Here is an 18,649-nt window from a genome sequence, read left to right as displayed (position 1 = left end):
CTCAAGTAGAAATTTTTCATCAAAGAAGTAAGGAGAAAGAGCAATAAAAAGCAAACTCCTGGGACAATAACGTGGTTTCCTGTTTGCTTTCCTTTTTTTACCCATCAGTGTTTGTTGAGGGTTGTATTTTAGCCTGAAGGGCTGTGTCACAGCACCTGGACACACAGGAAAACCAGAGAGATTTAAGGCAAATGACTTGCTATAGAGGAAAAACAAAGTTTGCCTTATTGACTTTTCCCTCTATTATGAGTATGTTCACAGATATCTTATAGGAAAATGTCCCACAGAATCTGAAGTATCTGAAGCAGGAAAAAAAATCAGATTTTCTTGGTGGTGCCTAATGACAGTGGCAGTCCAAAAGCTAACACTGTCTTCCATTTTGCTTAATATAAAATGTGACCTGCCTCTTTCAACAGTGGAGAAAAACGATCATTTCATATGGGGATCATAATCTTGAGGGATACTTACTGCTTTACTAGTTTTCTGCTCCCTCCAAAGCCACACCTAGTCACAGCTGCAGTATATATAGGTTTATTTCAGATGCATCTTTCACCTTTCCACTTCTGCCTGCATCAGGACTTGCATGCAGAGAGCTGCAGACACAGCATTTGCCACGCACCAGAAGCTGAGCTGCATAATTCCTAGCACTGCCTCTCAGCATTTGCTTGCAGAGTGCTTCTGGAAAGAGCACATGCACCTGCACGTCCAACTGTTTGTGGGAGAGAAGCATGGGACAAGTTCTAAAACCCTCTTTGATTCTCTTCCACTGTTCATAGGCAAATCACACCATCAGCTGTCAGAGGCTGGTGAAGACTGAACACTTGCTCATACCTTTATTTTTGTCCATCTCCATTTTCTCTGCTGTTCATAAATACAACATGTTGAGCCTATGAGTCTCATTTGTGATTAATACTTTTCACAGTGATTGAAGATAGAAATTGCCTGTGCCTGCCCCCTATTACACTGTACCTAACTACAGAGTAGGACATAAAATAAGTTTATGGTGTCTTTTCATTACTAAGGACCAACCTGAGCTAGCAGCTGTGAGACAAAACCAGGGCTTGTTTTATAAGACATCGTTTATATAGTTATAGATTCAAGCATCAGTTTTTCAAGGTAATAAGGCTTTGGCTTTTCTGGGGAGTTCAAAATAAATATACAATGCACAAATGGGCCATATACAGAGCTCCTTCATAAATTTTGCTACGCCAGATGCCAAACACAGACAACAGTAGAGAAAAGTGTGTGCTTTTCTTATGCTTTCCTTAGGCATGTAAATAATAAACTGCTTTTGGTTTTGAGACAATTTCAATGAGGAACACCTGGGAATTCACTCAATCCCTTGACCTTAAGCACAAAACGAATCAATTGCCCAGTTAGAGCTCGATTGAAAGAAAATGGAGCAAAGAAGCCCAGGATTTTGCAGAGGGCAGGGCAGGGTCTGTGCAGAGCAGTGGGAGCTGTGTACAGGTGCTGCCTGGCAGGCGCAGCTGCGTGGGGGATGTTGGCTCCAGAAAATGGAAGACCAGCAGCAAGAAGGTGCAAAGAGATATCTGGGCAAGGAGAGATAAGCAGGGCTAATAAGAAGGAAGATCAATGCCCTTGTTAATTTCAAAAGACTAGGAGAGCTCCTGAGGTCTGGTGGGGCAGCGGCGCAGCAAGCGGGCAAGGGAGAAGGGGCTGTGCCACAGGGGAAGAGCCAGTGCCCAGCACAGCCTGGCTGGGAAGGGGACAGGGACAGGGACACATGGAGCTTGCAATTATTCAACTTCTCCTTCATAAGCAGGAGGGCCCTGGTGGCCTCTCTGTGGCCCTTCTTAGAGGAGAGGGATTTAGAAAGCACACAGCAGGCAAAAGGAAGGACGGTCTGCGGGAACAAACTGTTATCGTTTTGCTAAGCTCATCACCCACAGGGAAATTTTAGGGGAAGAGCCATCCCTGGCATCAGACCTCATATAAGAGCTTGAGCTGAATGCTTTTCTAAAATTGGGGCTTGTTCTTGTCTTTTGAAACAACAGCTGTTAGTTGGTTCAAAGAGAAACGTTCAGAAAACATGTTGATTTCCTGCAGGGAAAATAAATCTTTAGATTACAAGTGTTTGGGCCCAGATTTTGTCATTTCACAGAAATATAGAATTTGATGTTTAAAATATCTGAGGGAGAGCACTGGTGTAGCAATTAGCATAATGTGCAGTAGCACAGGGCATGGTGCAGCAGGAGGTTATAAAGTTTGATCCTTTCTAGCTTGAAGTGTACGAAAAGTAATTCAAAGACTAAAATGCACAAAAAAAGGTCTGATGCTCCAGGGTAACTCAGGAAACAAGACAAACATTATTCAGTTGTCGTTACAGGCCTGAACACGTGTAAAACCTCAAATCATATTCTGTCATATATATTTTGAAATGTCAAAAGGTGTTACGTGTGCAATCATAAAATAATAAAAAATGCATGAAATTACAAAAGGAAATTAAGCACCATAAATGTGAATGAATATTTCGTGAACTTGCACACTTTTTTCATTTTCTTCTAAATTTGTCTTTTATAATGTATGTTAAATCTGATCTGCAACAAAATTTATTCAAATTCTTAATGTTATTGCCCACAGACTGGAAATATGGAATTCCAATTAGCTCTGTGTTAAATGCCTGTGCATTAGCCTTATTCCTGCATAATCAGAGCTTTTAGCACTGAGCTTCCTAGCAAAAAGTTCCTGGTATCTCAGGAACTACCACTAACTTCCAGGCTTTCTGGAACACTTCACAAGGCTCTGCCACCTCCTACCACTGACAGAGCTCATGCAGTGAAAAGTTTTGTTTCTGCTAGCCAGTAATCAAAGCCACAAAGTACTAATTTTTATGTGAATCTACATTCCATTTAAGGTTAGAAATCTCTCAACATTTCCCCTCTTTTAAAAGTTATACTTGTGTAAAGAAATGGATATTTCAGGCCATAAGAGAACAATGAGCATAAATGTTTGTCTTCTCTGCTAGTGTGCTTACAACATTTACTTTTGAAAAAGGCCTCCAAACACACAGTTCTGTAAAGGTATTTACATTTCCTAATTAACATACACAGCCTGCTCCAGATGAAACAGAAGGAGCAAATGCAAAATAATTAGAAACACAAGGCAAAACATTCCAGAAATCACTTAAAAAAATATCAGACAAACAAAGCCACTTCTCCATTCCCCCAGCAGTGCAGAATGCTAGCCTAGGAACCAGAGCTAAGACGCTTTATCCAAGACATCTCCTCAAGCTCTGCAGAATCAGCATTTGTATTTGCCCTGCACATTTTTGAGTCTTCAAAAGCAGTATACTGGGATAGGCTTCCATTTGTTTTCATACTTCAGACTGAAAGCAAGTTAGCAAATTGTACATTGAGTATTTATTCCAAAACAAATCCTGACATGCTGCAGACATCACTAACAATTCAATGGGACTAACTGCGTTCAGATGGATTCCAACTGTTCTCAGGAGTATTTTATAAGTTAACTAGTGCAGTTTGCAAGTTTTTGAAAAAAACAAACCCAAGGAAATATCTTCAGTCACTCACAGACACAGGGAGCCCCTTTGAGCTTTCTTCTGCCTTTCCCCCTGATACCCACAACCAGTCATGTCCTTGGTGAGCAACAACACATCCCTGCATGCATTGTTTGAGACAAAATGAGCAAAGCTGGAAATATGATGGATTTCTGTAGAATGAGAGCAGTCTAATTCTCCCTAGAGATTCTCTACTCCCTGTGATCTATGAGACACTGAACAACTGAATAAAGAAGTAGATGAGGAAGAAAGACTGTGTATTTCTTGAAGTAGAAACTGCTAATGCTTGTGCTTTTCCCTTTGTGTTTGTTTCAAATTTGAAGTCAATTTGATAAGAAAAAAAGGATAATGACTATTTAATTGTCTTGTCTGAAAACGGTTGCCTTGTTCTTATATTAAAATAGAAAATTCTCTTTAGCTGGTGTTTGAAAAAATAAAGGAAAAAATACACCTGATAAAACAAATCATTCTTTGGACTGAATAGAAAATCTCAGGGAAATTCAGAATATCCAACTTGAGTTGAGGAGTTAAAATAACTACTCCTCTTTCTGCCGTTCTGCATGGATCCTATGGCATTTTATTGTCTCCTCTTGTTCAAGGTTGAAATTTCAAACCAAGACACTTCCTCACACAGCTGTGCTATGGCACGCTTCTGAGTGGCTCCCAGAAGAAAGGCAGGAAAACTTGCAGATGAACTCCCACTTTCACCTGCAAGGTAGTGCTGCATACCCCGGTGTTAAATACAGGACCAATATGAATGTAACCCACTGCTCACTGCTGTTCAGCTTGGAAGGGAAAGGGTTTGCAAGGGGGAACAAAGCAGCAGCAGACTCTTCTCCCTTCATCCCTGCAACAGTGCTGGTGCTCACCCTTCCCCCCTCAGGTGACTTCAGCTCATCCCTCTCCCTCCTGCTGACATTGTGCTGTCTGGATTTTGCAGAATCTGATCAAAAAAACCACATTTTACACTATAAGATTGCTGCTGAGAGCTGAGATAACACTGGCCTCCTATTTTTCATCTTGACTGATTGCATTTAACAGCCTGTCCTGTTATATATGATTTACTGGTACTTTTAGAAGCACAGGAATTGACTGGGTGAATTTTTTGAACAATGCTTTTGATTGTCTTTAATTTAGGGGGGCAAGTAGGAACAAGCTGCTCAAATTAATTTTTTATTGCCACTGTCATTGCACTCAAATTAGGATATACCTTATGCATGACATGCAGTCATTAAATAATACCCATGTAGAATTAGGAATCCCATAACACACGCCCCTCAAAATCTGCAACAGGGCATAGAAAAAAAAAAATCCCACAGCTCTCTGATTTCATAGACAGTTGGGGGGCAGATCCATCCTGGTGGACAGAACTGAGTCTCTGAACGTTGCCTTCTGCAGATATTCCTCCATTTTAAGGGAAATTTAAACCAGAAAATTCATATATGTATGCTTCAAGTACTATATATTTTAATCAACATCTGTGAGAAGAGGAAGCTTATATGAATTTCAGAGCTAGATTATAGTAGCAGAGTTCCTGATGGAGAGCTTCTTTCACCTATCATTAAACAAAATATGAAGCAATATAGAAATGGTAAGTTTTAGTTAGGTTTCACTGCACTTCCTAAAGTAGCTAATATATTTAAGTGAAATTAAAAGACCTCTCTTTTTCTAGTCAAGTATGTGCTTTCTTTCTCCTTTTCCATAAATTGACAGACATGTAAATATAAAAAGGGCTGTGCAATACACTGCAACCTAATTAAGGGAACTCTTTTCACAGAGCAGTTGAAAGGCCATCAGTTCATGCCTGCAAAACAATTTGCATGACAACAATCTTCCACTGCTATTGTCCCATGCCAGAATTCTTTTCTGATCATCTGAAGCATGGCATCATCTGCTCCACAGCTAAAGGAGTCCATTTTCATTAATTAATTTTTTTTAAATTCCCTACAGGCCAATTTATTTCACGAGCACTTTTAGTGAAGTATCAGGAATATAATCACTCTTGAGCAATTGTGTCTTTATTTTTTTAAATGAAAATTTACAGTTCATGTGGTCTTCTCAAGAAACATCTAATACATGAAAGCTTTCATGTGATTTTTGAGGGCTATTTTTGATTCATTAATATAGGTAGGTATTTTCATTTGTGAATTAATTTACTATTCATACCTGGATAAAATTAAGTACATCTCTGAAATACAAAGGCAATTTTTACATTACCTGATATTGCACTCTTTTAGAAATATTATTTTTATTTAAATTACTGCCATCCTCTTTGTGAAATACTTTCCTCCTTCCTTTCATAAAATATGGTGTGTGCAATACCCCTAGTGCCTGTGCTCCTCAGCTGTAACTGTGGAGTGCTCTAAGCACTTCAGTTTAGTAACTGCAATGTCTTGCACAGGAGGTTGGTCAGATGTTAAATATATATGCAACATCAAGCCTATAGAAATCACTGTCCAAAGGATATTTAAACAGAAAAATTTACATTCTGTAGGTACCTCTATCACATTGGGATCTACACCCAGTGTTCATATGCTATTGCAAGAGAGGCAAGATTAGAACTGTTAGAAAACCCTTGCCTTCGTAACTTCTTTGATTTATTTCAACCTTTGCTCCTATCAAATACCTAGCATTTTGAGGGACCATGACACTGTTTAATTTAAAAAGAAAAATTAAAAATAATGAATTGCTGCTAACTTGGCTCATAAAAAATTAAACCAAAACATTGGACTATCATAGTTTCTTTTGCTTCCATCTGTTGTGTATAATAAAAACTTCCTAAAGTTGTCAGCAACCCCTGTTCAGGAACTGTGTCTGACTGCTTGCATAACACAGGCAGGTAACCCTACTTCCATGTTTAGTTTCCTTCCAGAATAAATCAGACAAGTTTATGACATGGTAATTGTTGAGTTATCCCTTCACCCTTACCTTGACCCATGGGTCTTTTATTGTATTTATTCCCCTCCCTCCGGTTGGTTTGGTGGGGACCTGGTGTCCAGCCAAGGTGAAACGACTACAACAGGTTAATCTGTCTTGAAACCAGGGGACAAGAACTAGCAATTCATAAAGTCTTTGTGTCATATTTTACGCTGACTTTTCCTTCCCAGCTCCATTTGCAATGTGTTGTCACACCCAATGGAACTTACATAGAGATGAAACACTGTCGAGTAAGAACCAGCCTGGATAAAATTGTTTATTTTGGAATCTAAACTGTCAGATCTAATCTGACCTTGATGGAACTGGTCATTTGAGACATAATTGAATTGAGCAGAAGGAGAGTTTAGGCAAGGAAACAATCTGGAAACAAGACTAGGAGCTTTTTTGCTTTGTTTGCTTGCCCCCTTCTGCCTCTCTGAGTAAAAAACCCAAAGATTACTTAAACCTAGAGGCCGATATCCTCATCACTGCAAACATACCTAGCAATGAATTATCTGCTCTGTGCAATGCTTTGGTCTCTAAAGCAATGCAATGTTTTCAAAAAGCTGCTGGTTGAGAACCAACAATGTATACACTAAATCTCTGGCATGGGTAGTTAGGGACAGTAAATGCCTTCAATCTTACACATAACTCACAAAATGAGATTATAGCTGTGTTGTTGACTGCGTTCAAAAGGGTCTACAGTAAATGGAGTCCAAATCAGCACACCAGCAATGGGCCCGAGGATGGCATGAAAATTAATTAAAAGCAAGCAGTAAAACAGCATCACAGCAAGGTTTCTGCACTTCTTGGCCTAAGGCAGGTGGTGTTTGAAGCTTGGAGCACTTACCAGCGGGTGCTGCGGCGGTTTTTGGTGCTGGCAGTAGGCTCCTGCGTGGTGTCGCTGTGCCGCTCGATACCTGCGTCGTGCTTTTGCTGCTCCCCTTGGGAGCATCCTTAGAAGGTGCAGGTGCCCTAGGGGTGGTCTGCTCTTCATTTCCAAAGCTGGAACCTGCAGGAGACCGGAATTGCACTAATTAGAAGTCCATAAAAAATGTATGTGAACTGTGGCATACAGACGAACTTCTATCAGCAATTATAATCCACAGCGACAAGTTCTCCCTGCAGCTTGGGCTAAGTGACATGGACTTTCTCCAGTATAAACCCTCAGGTAAAAATAAAGAGCTCCCAACAACTTACTTTAATGCTAAGTCTTGGCAGCTGTTACAGTCTGGTTCCAACAGGAAATTAAGACCTCCTCTTTGTCTGCCTCTATGAAGGTACGTGGCTACAACACTCATAAAGAAAACAAGGAATTCCTAAATATATGGGTGGATGAGTTTATGGTTTTGTGGCTGCTGGAGGAGCCACACCACATATTCACCCTATCACTTGGAAGCTGCTGATGTTCGAAATAGAGGGGAATAGCAGGGCTCAGTGGTGCAAAGTTTCAAATTCCCCTGCTCAGGTGGAGATTTCCCACAGAGTCCCTCAGATAACACTCAGACATTTGAATAATTAGATAAAGAACAAAGAAAAAATTCTGCCTTAACTCTCCCATCCACTTCAGTCATATTCTCATAACAAATATTAGGTTACCAAGTTTTCCACCTTTAATTGACCTCTTTCAAAACTTTAAATGGGTTTGGCGTCCTCCTGCATGCCAGAATAATGACATCCTAGATTCCTTGTAGACGTAAGGAAAACAATATTTTCTTAACGCTTCAGAAAGGCAAAGTTGGAGTGTTGTTTTTGCCTATCTGTCTACAAGGCCTAAGAGGAGCAGAAGATTACAGCAGATCTGGACTTAAACATTTGCAGAATGAACATTTTGTCTGAAAAAAACTAGTGGAGATAGTGCAAGAAATACAAAGGCCTATAATTTTTATTTCAATTGTTTTACAAAGACACAATATAATACTGGTCAGTTACTGCCTGCAGGAAAATGATAGCATTATCTTAACAATTGGCATATCCAAGTCTCCAATATTTTTAAGACATAGGCTTCTTGAAAGTGTTCAAATAAAGAAGAGATTTCATTTTGCCTTTATTACTGAAAATCTACTAGAGGAATAAAAAGCAGGTTGGAAAAGAAAATCCTCTTTCTGACAAAGGAGAATATCCCTTTTGGCTCTGAAAAAGCAGCTCGAAGTTTTGCTGTGGTTTTGAGGCTGCTTGCCTATACGTCTTAATTTAAACTGTATCTACAGCATAAATGGACTTCCACAAACATGTGTGACCTTTCCTAAGCCACACTAAAAACTCAAAACAGTGTAGTGTACTCTACACAGGAACAAAAAGACCTGAAGCGTTTGTCACCTTTCCACATCTCTGTACTCTACACAGGAAAAAAAAGACCTGAAGCATTTGTCACCTTTCCACATCTCTGCACATAACAAACAACCCCTCAGCACATCAGGTGGGCGCTGAATATCCAAACTGCATGGATTTTTTCACCTGTGTAACAATTATTTAAGTTTATATGCTGAATTAACAGTGACAAAACACTGCTGACTTCCATAAAGTCACAACAGCAGAAAATCTGCCCCATCTCCTCTGCAGCCATGCACAAGGGCAGCTCTTCTGCCAGGTGGGCAGGGGGATGCTGCAGCATGTGTGTGTCCACCTCAGGCTGTCTGCACCACACTCCTGAAGCTATTCCTGAAGTGGTCTCATATATATGCCTACCCTGTCAGCTCAGGTAACACCACTTGTAGAAATCTTTTTTCTTTCTTCAGCTATTTTTTTGTAAGTTTCATTGCAGAAGCACTAACCTTGAGGAGTAAATTATTCAATAGAGTTCAAGTGTTCTTTGATGGAAACCCTTTATTCTCAATTTCAACATTCATTCACTGCCCTACAGTGAGGAGTGAGGGAAGAAGTGCAATGCTGAGAGGGAGCAGGTGTTCCCTACAGAGCCTGGAGAAGACCATGGGGAATTCCAGAAGGAATTTCCCTGCAGCTTGTGGGGAGGACCCTGGTGGAGCAGGAGTATCCACTCCACACTAGCACAGGTGGACATGGTCCAAAGGAAGCTGCATCCATGTACAGCCCTCAGAGGAGCAGGGCCCTGGAAGAAGCTGTGGGCCTGGACGTGAGAACCACACTGGAGCAGGTTTATCCTGAGGGACAGCAGCCCTAGGTAAAGACCCATGCAGGGGCAGGAAGGAGTGTGAGATGGAAGAAATGGCAGAGAGGAACTGTGATGGACTGACTGCAACCCCCATTCTCCTCCCACTGTGCTGCTCAGTGGGGATATGGAATGGAGGAGGTGGAGGAATTGGAAGGGAGAAGTGAAGCTGAGAATGTAAAGAGGTTTTAGGTTTTTGCCTTGTCTTTGTTTCACACCTTTCAATTCTATTTTAATTGTTAATATATTAAATAAATTTTCCAAGTCAATTATTTTTTGCCTGTGACAGCAGTTGATAAGTGATCTCCATGTCTTTATCTCTGCCTGTGGTCTTATTCACCTTATTTTCTTTCCTGTCCTGTACAGGAGGTGAGACAGCGAGACAGTGGCAGGGTGGGTGCCTGGCATCCAGCTAAGGCACAACAGCAACACCAGGACACCCAGGATTTGCTGAGATAAGGTCAATGTTTCTCTCAAGAGACATTGTCTCTCACTTTGCTCTTCACTCATAGATGGAGATTGGAAAGAGACAGTGGGATACAAACATGTGTGTATAATATGCCCCAAAAAGCAAATGTTTGCTGCTTCCATGGATATCACTAAGGAGCCTCTAGTTCCCCAGGAGCAGAGGTAGGTGAGTTTCACCTTGCTAGATTCCAGAGCTCAAATAGGATTCAAAAAAGAAATTAAATTAAGGACGTAGGAAAATGCATATTTCTCATGGGAGGAAAATAAAGGTTTTCATTTACTTCAAGGAATCAATTTACAGGAAAATCAGAAAGATTATTTAGATGGTCCATCTGCCAGTCCCTCACGAAATAATGCCTCCCACTATTATGTGCAGCAGGTGAATCAGTAGCATCTTCCCTTCCATGGTACCACCTCTTATTTTCCAGTAAATGCCTGTACAGAAACACCAGATGGGCAGTGGGTGAACAGTTTCCAGGTGACCACATCCTTTGCTGTATTGTACCTCTTCCCTCCTACTCCTCTACTTTGGCATTCTGTCCAAGCCAGGGGAGACTCTGCTTGCCTTTGAAGCACCTGGTGAGTCGTTTGGGGGCTGCTGCATAAAAGGCCCTGCATTTTTGCAAATTCTGTGCTCTATGAGGAGGAGCACTGCTGACTTTGCAGCAGAGTGTTTAACAGGCTATTAACAATCTGCTGGGGCTGAAGGCCTTCAGCCTCACTTTTATCATCTCCTCACTATGAGCCCTAAGGAATCCTTCTCTTCTGCTTCTGAAAAAATATATATCGTAAAGAAGAACATTCCTTTGAAGACTTGCAGTTTCTTTGGAAAGTAACTGCAGCCACTCTTTCCCTACACTTGTTTGCCAGTAGACATGGAGAAATTAGGGCTGGGAACATATTGTAGGCTGCATGTTTGAAGAATACCATGACCAAAATCCCACTGGCTCCTAGATGTCTTTGAACCACTGTTTCTCAGTATCTGTCACCACTCTTTTTACCACCTGGTGGCAGCTTATTTCAGGGGCTCCTCACCCTCAGAAAAGGAAGACTCTTTTGTATGTGTCACTATGAGTTTGTGCCTCTTGTAAGTGCTCCTTTTCTGAAATTATTTACAAATTTTACAAAAAGGATAGAAATATCATATGATAATACATATAACTGTAAAACTAGCAGGAACATGAATGGGGAGATTCTGTATTTGATGAGAAATTAATCAGGCCATGTTGTGTGGCAGGTCTTGATCTGAGAGGAGACAATGATAGGAAGGGCTGTGTTCTGGAGCCCCGCAGCTACAGATTTCCCTGTCTGAAGTCAAGGGCGATAAGGTCTCCATTTGCTGGAGAATTTGCATCCTCTCTAGAAAAGCAGCTTGTTTAACAATGCCTGTGGGTCTGTGTGCTGCTGACAAACAAACTGCAGAGGAGTGTTACAGCATGAGGGCAGCTCCCTGTCCTGTGGGCTGCTCTCTGCAGCCTATGACACTCAGAGACATGGAGTGAGTTTCCAGCTCTTCACAGCAGGTCAAGCATTCCCTGTGCTGCCAGGAGGCTTGGAGCTGATAGCTCCTGCCACAGCTGTAATCCCACTCAAGACACTGGGAACACGCTGGCATTGCGCATGTTCCCTGAAGGACAGACATTTACCCAGGGTTATAGGAAGGCCTTTCCAGCATAAAGATCCTTGGACACTACTTGATGCCAAGTTAATGAGAATGAAGTTATGTCTTGTTGTTGCATCAGTGATCCCACTTAGCAATTCTAAATCACTTCCCAGTCGCAGAAATGAAGAAGCTTTAAAAAAGGATTTGAGCCACTTTCCAAATTCACACAGCAAGGAAACAGCAGAGACAGAGTGAGCAGAAAAACCTGATGATGAATGAGGCTGGAATGACTTTTTTTCACCTGCAAAATACTGGGATGTATTATTCCTCTGGGTTTTACTAGGCTGCACTTTTGTGCCCCAGTTTTCAAGCAAAAGTACAAGCATAATGTGAAATTTAAAGTCACTGCCATGGGGAATGATTTGATAAGAAAAGTACCTTAACTGCTGAAAATAATCAGGTGATGCTTAAAACCAAAACCTGCAAGACACACTTTTCACTACCTTGGGACATTTGCCCATCCTTCAGTTAATGCCCATTCTTTATTCCTGATTGTTGCACATGAAGATGTAAGTAAATTTTATAGAATGATTACCACATAGGCAACTTGTCAGACGAGATTTTTATTTCACTACTTTAAGGGTTGCAGTTTTGAAGTCCAGCATGGAATATTTCAGTATGAGTTTTCACAGTGTAATTTTCAAGAGACACAATTGAACATACAGCTCTGTAGCTCAAGCTGAAACAAAGCTATGGACCAAGAGGTGTGGTGTGATTATTAGCCCTGAGGGCTAACCATGTTATTAAGATGTTTTGATAGTACATAAGATTACTAACTGGCTAATTGGGGTTTTTTTGCCTTTGCAGAGAGACAGTGCCTGGTATTTCCTCAGGCCAAATATGCAAGAGATCAGGCATCAGTTCATGACAGGTTTATTTTCCATCCAGAAAAGAAGATGCTCAAGAATTGATGTCCACACAATGCTTAAGCCTAACTTACTTAGCTCAAAGTCTTTCTTCCTACTGTTTTTTTTTTGGCTCAGACAAAAATGTTTGAGCAATAATTCTCTGTTAAATATTTATTTTTGTGTCTGATCATGTGACTTTATAAAAGCTCATTTTTTCAGAAGTCTTTACATGCAAAAATGAAACTTGAATTTTGAATTCAGGTTAATAATTTTCAAAATGAGGAGCCAAATTTGCAGTTCCTGTCAGCACAGCTTTAGATAGCTTTCGGTCTCTGCACTGCCAATGATTACCTCTGAGGCAGCCCTCTCACTGACAGGGAGGGAGTTTTGTGCCCTTTGTGCCAATTAATCATAGATGATTGATGACAACCGTGACCAGCCACGGCTTTTGTACATTAACACACCTGTAAAAGATTGCTGCATGTCCATCCCTCTCCCCGTGCCCTCCAGTCCCAAAGCCAAGCACCTTTCTCCTGGGTCACGTGCTGTCAGATGGTTTGGGGCCCCTGGACCTGGCTGTGCAGAAAGCTGATGGGCACAAGAAGGGTGGGAATCCTGCAAGGCTGACCACCACCACAAGAGCTGCAAAAGCAGCTCAGTGCAGCTGCACAGGCAGGCTCCTCCTCCACCTCCAGCTGCCCTGACTGCTTCTGCAGGGGCTGTATCCTGCACTTGCAGCTGATCCAGGCAAGCAAAAGAGAGATGGTGGTTCTGGCAGGGCAGAGGGAAGCATCACCTCTTCAGGCTGTGCTTTCCTAAATCAGGTGGCAGCTGAGCTGCCAGGGCAGCCCTGGTAACCCTACTTCCAGCAGGATGCCCTTGCACACGTGGCCTTTATTTGAGACTTGGTCCATCAGACTGTGTTTACACTGCTAAACAAAAGCTGGCTAAGCACTGTAGGCTGTCTCATCCTGACACCACCCAGGCTGATCACAGCAGCTTTTCCTGAGAGTCTTAGAGCAGACAAAACCACGGCCACAGTGTGAAGAACAGGGTGAGGGATAAGGAGACTGGGCTTAGCCTGGCTTCCAGGCTTTCATTTCTCACCAGCACAGTTGGAGCTGCAGCCAAGGAGCATCTACCGAGCTGGGCCATGTATGCTCCATGTCACTGGCAAAGGAGGTCATTCAGCTTAGTCTCACATCAAAGTGGGTTTGAGAAAGTAGGGATGTTTGGCCTCTGCCAAGTGGAATTGAAGCTCCTCCTTCACATGATTTCCTGGTTTTGATGACACTGAGTTTTTGAAATCTAGATTAATTTTTGGGACACAAACACATCCTCAGTGTCCTTCATATATAATTGATTGCAGAAATACAGCCTTCTGCTGATAGACCTCCTTGTATCAATACTAACTAATTCATTTCAAAATATATATTTTAGGATCTGGCTATGTGAATTTCTTACCTGAGTGAAGCCACGTGCTGCTCCCCCCTGAGGTGTTACAAGCCTCTTGGGCAAGGTGAACATTTCACCACAAAGTAAAATCTCGGTATGTGCTACTGGGAATTGCAGACAACTCGCTGACTCTGCCAGACTTTGGAGTCACATAACCCATTTTATTTGGGTTCTGGTGAGATGTTACATCTCTGTCAGGAAAGATGAGCATTTTATTATGTAATAAAGTCTATGTTCGTGGTAGCTTTGCCTGCCACCTGCAGATTCTACAGCTGCTTAGCCAACTGAGAGCCTTTGCATTGGCTGGCTAAAAAACTCCATAGGACATGGAGTGAAGACAGCATAGTATTTTGCTGATCAATTGTAGTATTTGTCAGAAGTGATACGTTTTTTGGAATAGTGCCAAAGACACCTGGGCTGCACAGACATTTTAAAATGAGCCTCAGACATCACTGTGTATCCACCTTCTGAAAGAGGAATCTCCTCTTGGAGATATTACTTGTAGCTGAGCCATCAAAGGTCATTCATGACCAAACCTTCCCTGCAAACCATCCTCATTCAGTGTATGACTCTGATCACAGTGACAAGACACATCCCATGTCAGGAATACTCCACTGGAGTGTCTCCTGTGGGACTCGCAGGAGCTGACGCAGCAGAATTACACACTGGGGAAATGTTTGCTTCTCTATCTGAGAAGAGATAAACATACCTGCTGTAAGCTTCTCCTAGACATATGGATTAAAATCTCTAATAGATCAGATCAGATCAGATCAGAGTAATCTGATCTTACTCTGTACTTACTGAAGCCTATCAATTGACTGTAGCAAGGGCTGGTTCTTAAAACCTGACATACGCTTGAAGGCAAGCACACACTCATGATGTTTTGGAAGCTCTTCCTGCTGACACAAGTTAAGAACATATTACGTATCAGTTAAACACTTAAATTCCTCTAAGGTTCATTTTGGGAGAGTAAATAAGTAGCTATTTCCAAGCAACAGGTTTTCTGGGATCCTTTGTTCAGTAAATTTACTGAAATTGATTGTTATTGAAGGTCGATCAAATGGTATTTGATCCTGTGAGAGCAGTTGAGGTTTTTGTCTTCGGTGCAACAAAATTTTGACTTAGGCTGAATGTTTTAGGCAAAAGATCAGTCTCTGCCAAGCAAAAAGCACATGAAGAAAAACAGGGGCACAGATTCACTTCAGGTCTTGTCTGACACAGTCATGCACTGTCTTACAGAGGAGATGGATGAAGACAGGTCCTGGGGCCACTTCTCCCCCTCACTGCCCAGCAGTGTAGTCCTCTACACTACAAAATTCCCAGGCACTGTAGAGCTCTCAAAGTAACACCAAGCACTGATAGCATTTTTTCCACAGACACATATATGGTCCAACGCCCTCAGCTGCCACAATGACCCCTGGGATCACCAGAAAATGGCCAAAAGTTAAAACAACCAGAAAGAAGATAGAGACAACATCCATTTTCTACTACCACTAAAGCACCAATGGCATGTATCAGCCTACTTAGGGGGAATCTTCCTGCGCAGGAAGATTTTGATGTTCCTGGGTAATCCTTTGGTCTCAGCACCCACACTTCTAGAAGCACCAGTTTTGCAGCATGACTTGTGCTCATGACCATCTGCTTTCATGGCACTGAGCCTGCTTCTGAACTGGCATACCAAACCCTGTGGGGCACAGGCACCCATGAAAGACAGAATTAGAAATGACATCTGCTCTGCAAGAGGTTCCTCCTGATGGCAAGAAGTGCCAAATTAGAGCCACATGCCTTATTATGAGGAGTGACATCTGCTGGGCCTCGTAGCATTTTGTCATCAATAAATGCCTCTTCCCCTGAATGGCTGCTTTTAATTTGCTTGCACATTGGCTTGGAGTATTTTGACACTGAAAGGTATATATAATCCTTAGAAAAGTGTTAATGACATTCCAACAGCAATAATGAATTTCCACCAGCTTTAGCAATCCATGCTGGTTGCCACAGCTCAGCAGACTAGGAGAGGTGAAGCCCTGCTCTAACAATTGTCAGTGCTTAAGGACTGAAGGTGGCATTCAGTCCTGCTCCTTCCCTGCCAAACCCACAACAACGCATGTGCTGTGGTTTACACGGAATTCTGCTAGATCAAAGAGCTGGCACATGGGTCTGACTCCTTACGTGGCATAATGATGACTCCAGAGCATGTGACACAGGCTAAGGAGGGGAGATGTCATACTGAAACCTCAAGGATGGAAGAGCCTTAGAGAGTCCCCAGTTAGTCACTAATTAATTGCATTTTATGAGCTCAGGCACAGATCCTCAAAGCTGCTTAGGAACTTAACTCCTATTTCATTTCACATTCAAATTTAACTCACTGTGCTTATTCTTAATCACCACCTCAGCCCTGAAGGAGTTTCAAACCCACAGATGTCTCCATTTCAGAGTATGAAGGATGCAAGCAGCTGAGCAGAACCTCCCATGAATGCTGAACAGTTCTTTGGTGTGAGGAGAAAGGAGATGATTGGCACCAAATCTGTGCCCTGGAAACAGGCAGTGAGTTTGCTAAGCTGTTCAGAGCAGCCATTTGCTGTGCTCACATCATGTTCATCCTCTTGGACAACATGCTGTTCAAGAAAAAACAAGTGAACTTGCTTTTCCCTGTTAATTTTCACAAACTCCTGTGTAAGTAGTGCACAACATATACAGTGCTGCTCTGGGCTGACTCCTGTCTAGAACTGTGTTTTGTGGCTATTTTGGATGTCATAGAGAAAAAAACCTCAAAACCTCAAAATATAAATCTGGTAAAAATTATTTGTGTAGTCCAGAATTTCAACAGTCAGGAAACATTTTTCAATGGAAAGATTTATTTTTAAATTATGCACTGGCTACATTGTATATTTTAAGACTCCAAAAAAGAAGTTTGACTTGCAGAATTCTGCTGGTGAAATGTCTTCCTCAAAAAACATCTTAACCTGTTCAATCCAACTAAAGTGTTTTTTCTAATAAATATTGCCAGTTACGAGGAGCCTGGGTATAAGACTGCAATTCAAAACCACCAGGAGAGAGAAACACAAGCAAAACAGGCTTCTATTATACATGGCATTATCCATGGTGAATAAACATAAATTTCTTAATGATGTGACTGTTAAAAATTTTTCTTATGTCATGTTTACTAAAATCAATGCCTTTAATAGATGATTTTGGGCAAAATTCAATTATTTTACAATACGCTAATTTTACAACCAGCCATACTAAATGCTGTGACCTAGTGATCCAGCTAAATAAGTTTTACAAAGTATTTTATCTATGACTATATTTCTATGAACTGGAGTAATCTAAACCAGTTAACTCATAATATTTTGCAGAGATCAGATATTTAATTGCATTTCTTTCACAAAATGAAAGCTCTTCGAAATACATAACATTAAAACTGTTGAAAACCACAAAGGATAAATAGATTAAAAAATGGCAGAATAAGTCATTTAACTCTTCTAGTTGTTAAAGTATTAAAACTTCCGTTAATTTGATCCTTTTACAGTTTTTTTTCCCTTTCATACTTGAATATGTCTGACTGGCAGTAGCAGAATCAAACTCAGTGGCTTCTCTATGTTACAATAAATGCTGCTGATAAGAAATAAAATGCCAGACCATTTCACTGGAGCATGCACAATTGATTTCCACAGGCACAGTCAGAGCACCTACCAGAGTACTGTGGAATGCTCCCCAAGTCTTTCCAGAGGCAAGTACACACACAGTCTGGGCAACAGACAGGAGGACCTGGAATTCTGTGACCACTTTGAGATTTATGATGGGATAGGATTACAGAAACTTGGTGGGAAAATCTCAGGACTAGGAAACCACAGTGGATGGCTACAAACTCAGAATGATACAGAGGGAAGAAGAGGACATGGAGCTGCATTTTCCGTAAAAGAGAAAGTGAGCCATGGAGTACTCCAGAATCTCCAGCTCTGGTCCCCTAGACCAAAACCAAAATGGAATAAATGGAGAAGTTTCACAGGAGGTCCACGAAAATGATCAAGGGCTCTAGAACCTGCCCTTTGAGGAGAGACTGAAGGAGTCAGCTCTTATCTGCTTTGGAAGGGAAGGCTCAGGGGGGACCCAATCACAGTATTCCTGCACTTGAAGGGCTCCTACAGAGAGGAGAGAGGCTCTTACTTCACAAGGAGCCACATGGAGGCAACAGGAAGGTACAAGCTGCTCTGAAAGAGGTTTCATCTCAACCTAAGAAGCAATTATTTTACACTAAGATCAATCAGTCCCTAGTACAACCTCCCCAGCGATGTGGTAAGAGTCCCCATCCCTAAAATTTTTTAAGATGTGACTGGACAGCATGCTAGACAATCTCATCTAGGCTCCCTTTTCCACAGAATGTTGGACTAGATGATCTGCATGGCCTAGTCTGTGATTCTATGAAAAGGGAATAATCAACAAAGACCCCCAGATTCCAGTGCCAGGATTAAAGTAAAGACTATACACCACTGTTTGGTCTGACAGTTTAAATATAAATTATGGTATCATAATATCATTTATGCTGTAGATATGTATTTCTTACTGAGTTTGTGAATGTGAAAGATACCACTCTTATTACTCAGAAAATCTACTCTTCAGAGGGCAAACAC

At 41.5% G+C, this 18,649-nt stretch overlaps 1 protein-coding gene across 3 annotated transcripts in view; it reads right to left on the bottom strand.

Moving 5' to 3' along the window:
* The window catches only part of MTUS2 (microtubule associated scaffold protein 2), a 265,802-nt gene that overhangs the window by 57,106 nt on the left and 190,047 nt on the right, over nt 1-18,649 (bottom strand). For all 3 annotated transcript variants that reach the window (XM_059838810.1, XM_059838809.1, XM_059838811.1), the window contains one exon: nt 7,305-7,466. In XM_059838810.1, the coding sequence (XP_059694793.1) occupies nt 7,305-7,466 (162 nt within the window). The remainder of the gene's footprint in view (nt 1-7,304; nt 7,467-18,649) is intronic.

The sequence above is a fragment of the Haemorhous mexicanus genome, chromosome 2 (genome assembly GCF_027477595.1).
Source record: "Haemorhous mexicanus isolate bHaeMex1 chromosome 2, bHaeMex1.pri, whole genome shotgun sequence".
NCBI classification, from domain to species: domain Eukaryota; kingdom Metazoa; phylum Chordata; class Aves; order Passeriformes; family Fringillidae; genus Haemorhous; species Haemorhous mexicanus.
Note: the sequence above shows the minus strand (reverse complement) of the source record. Positions and strands in the feature narration are given on the sequence as shown.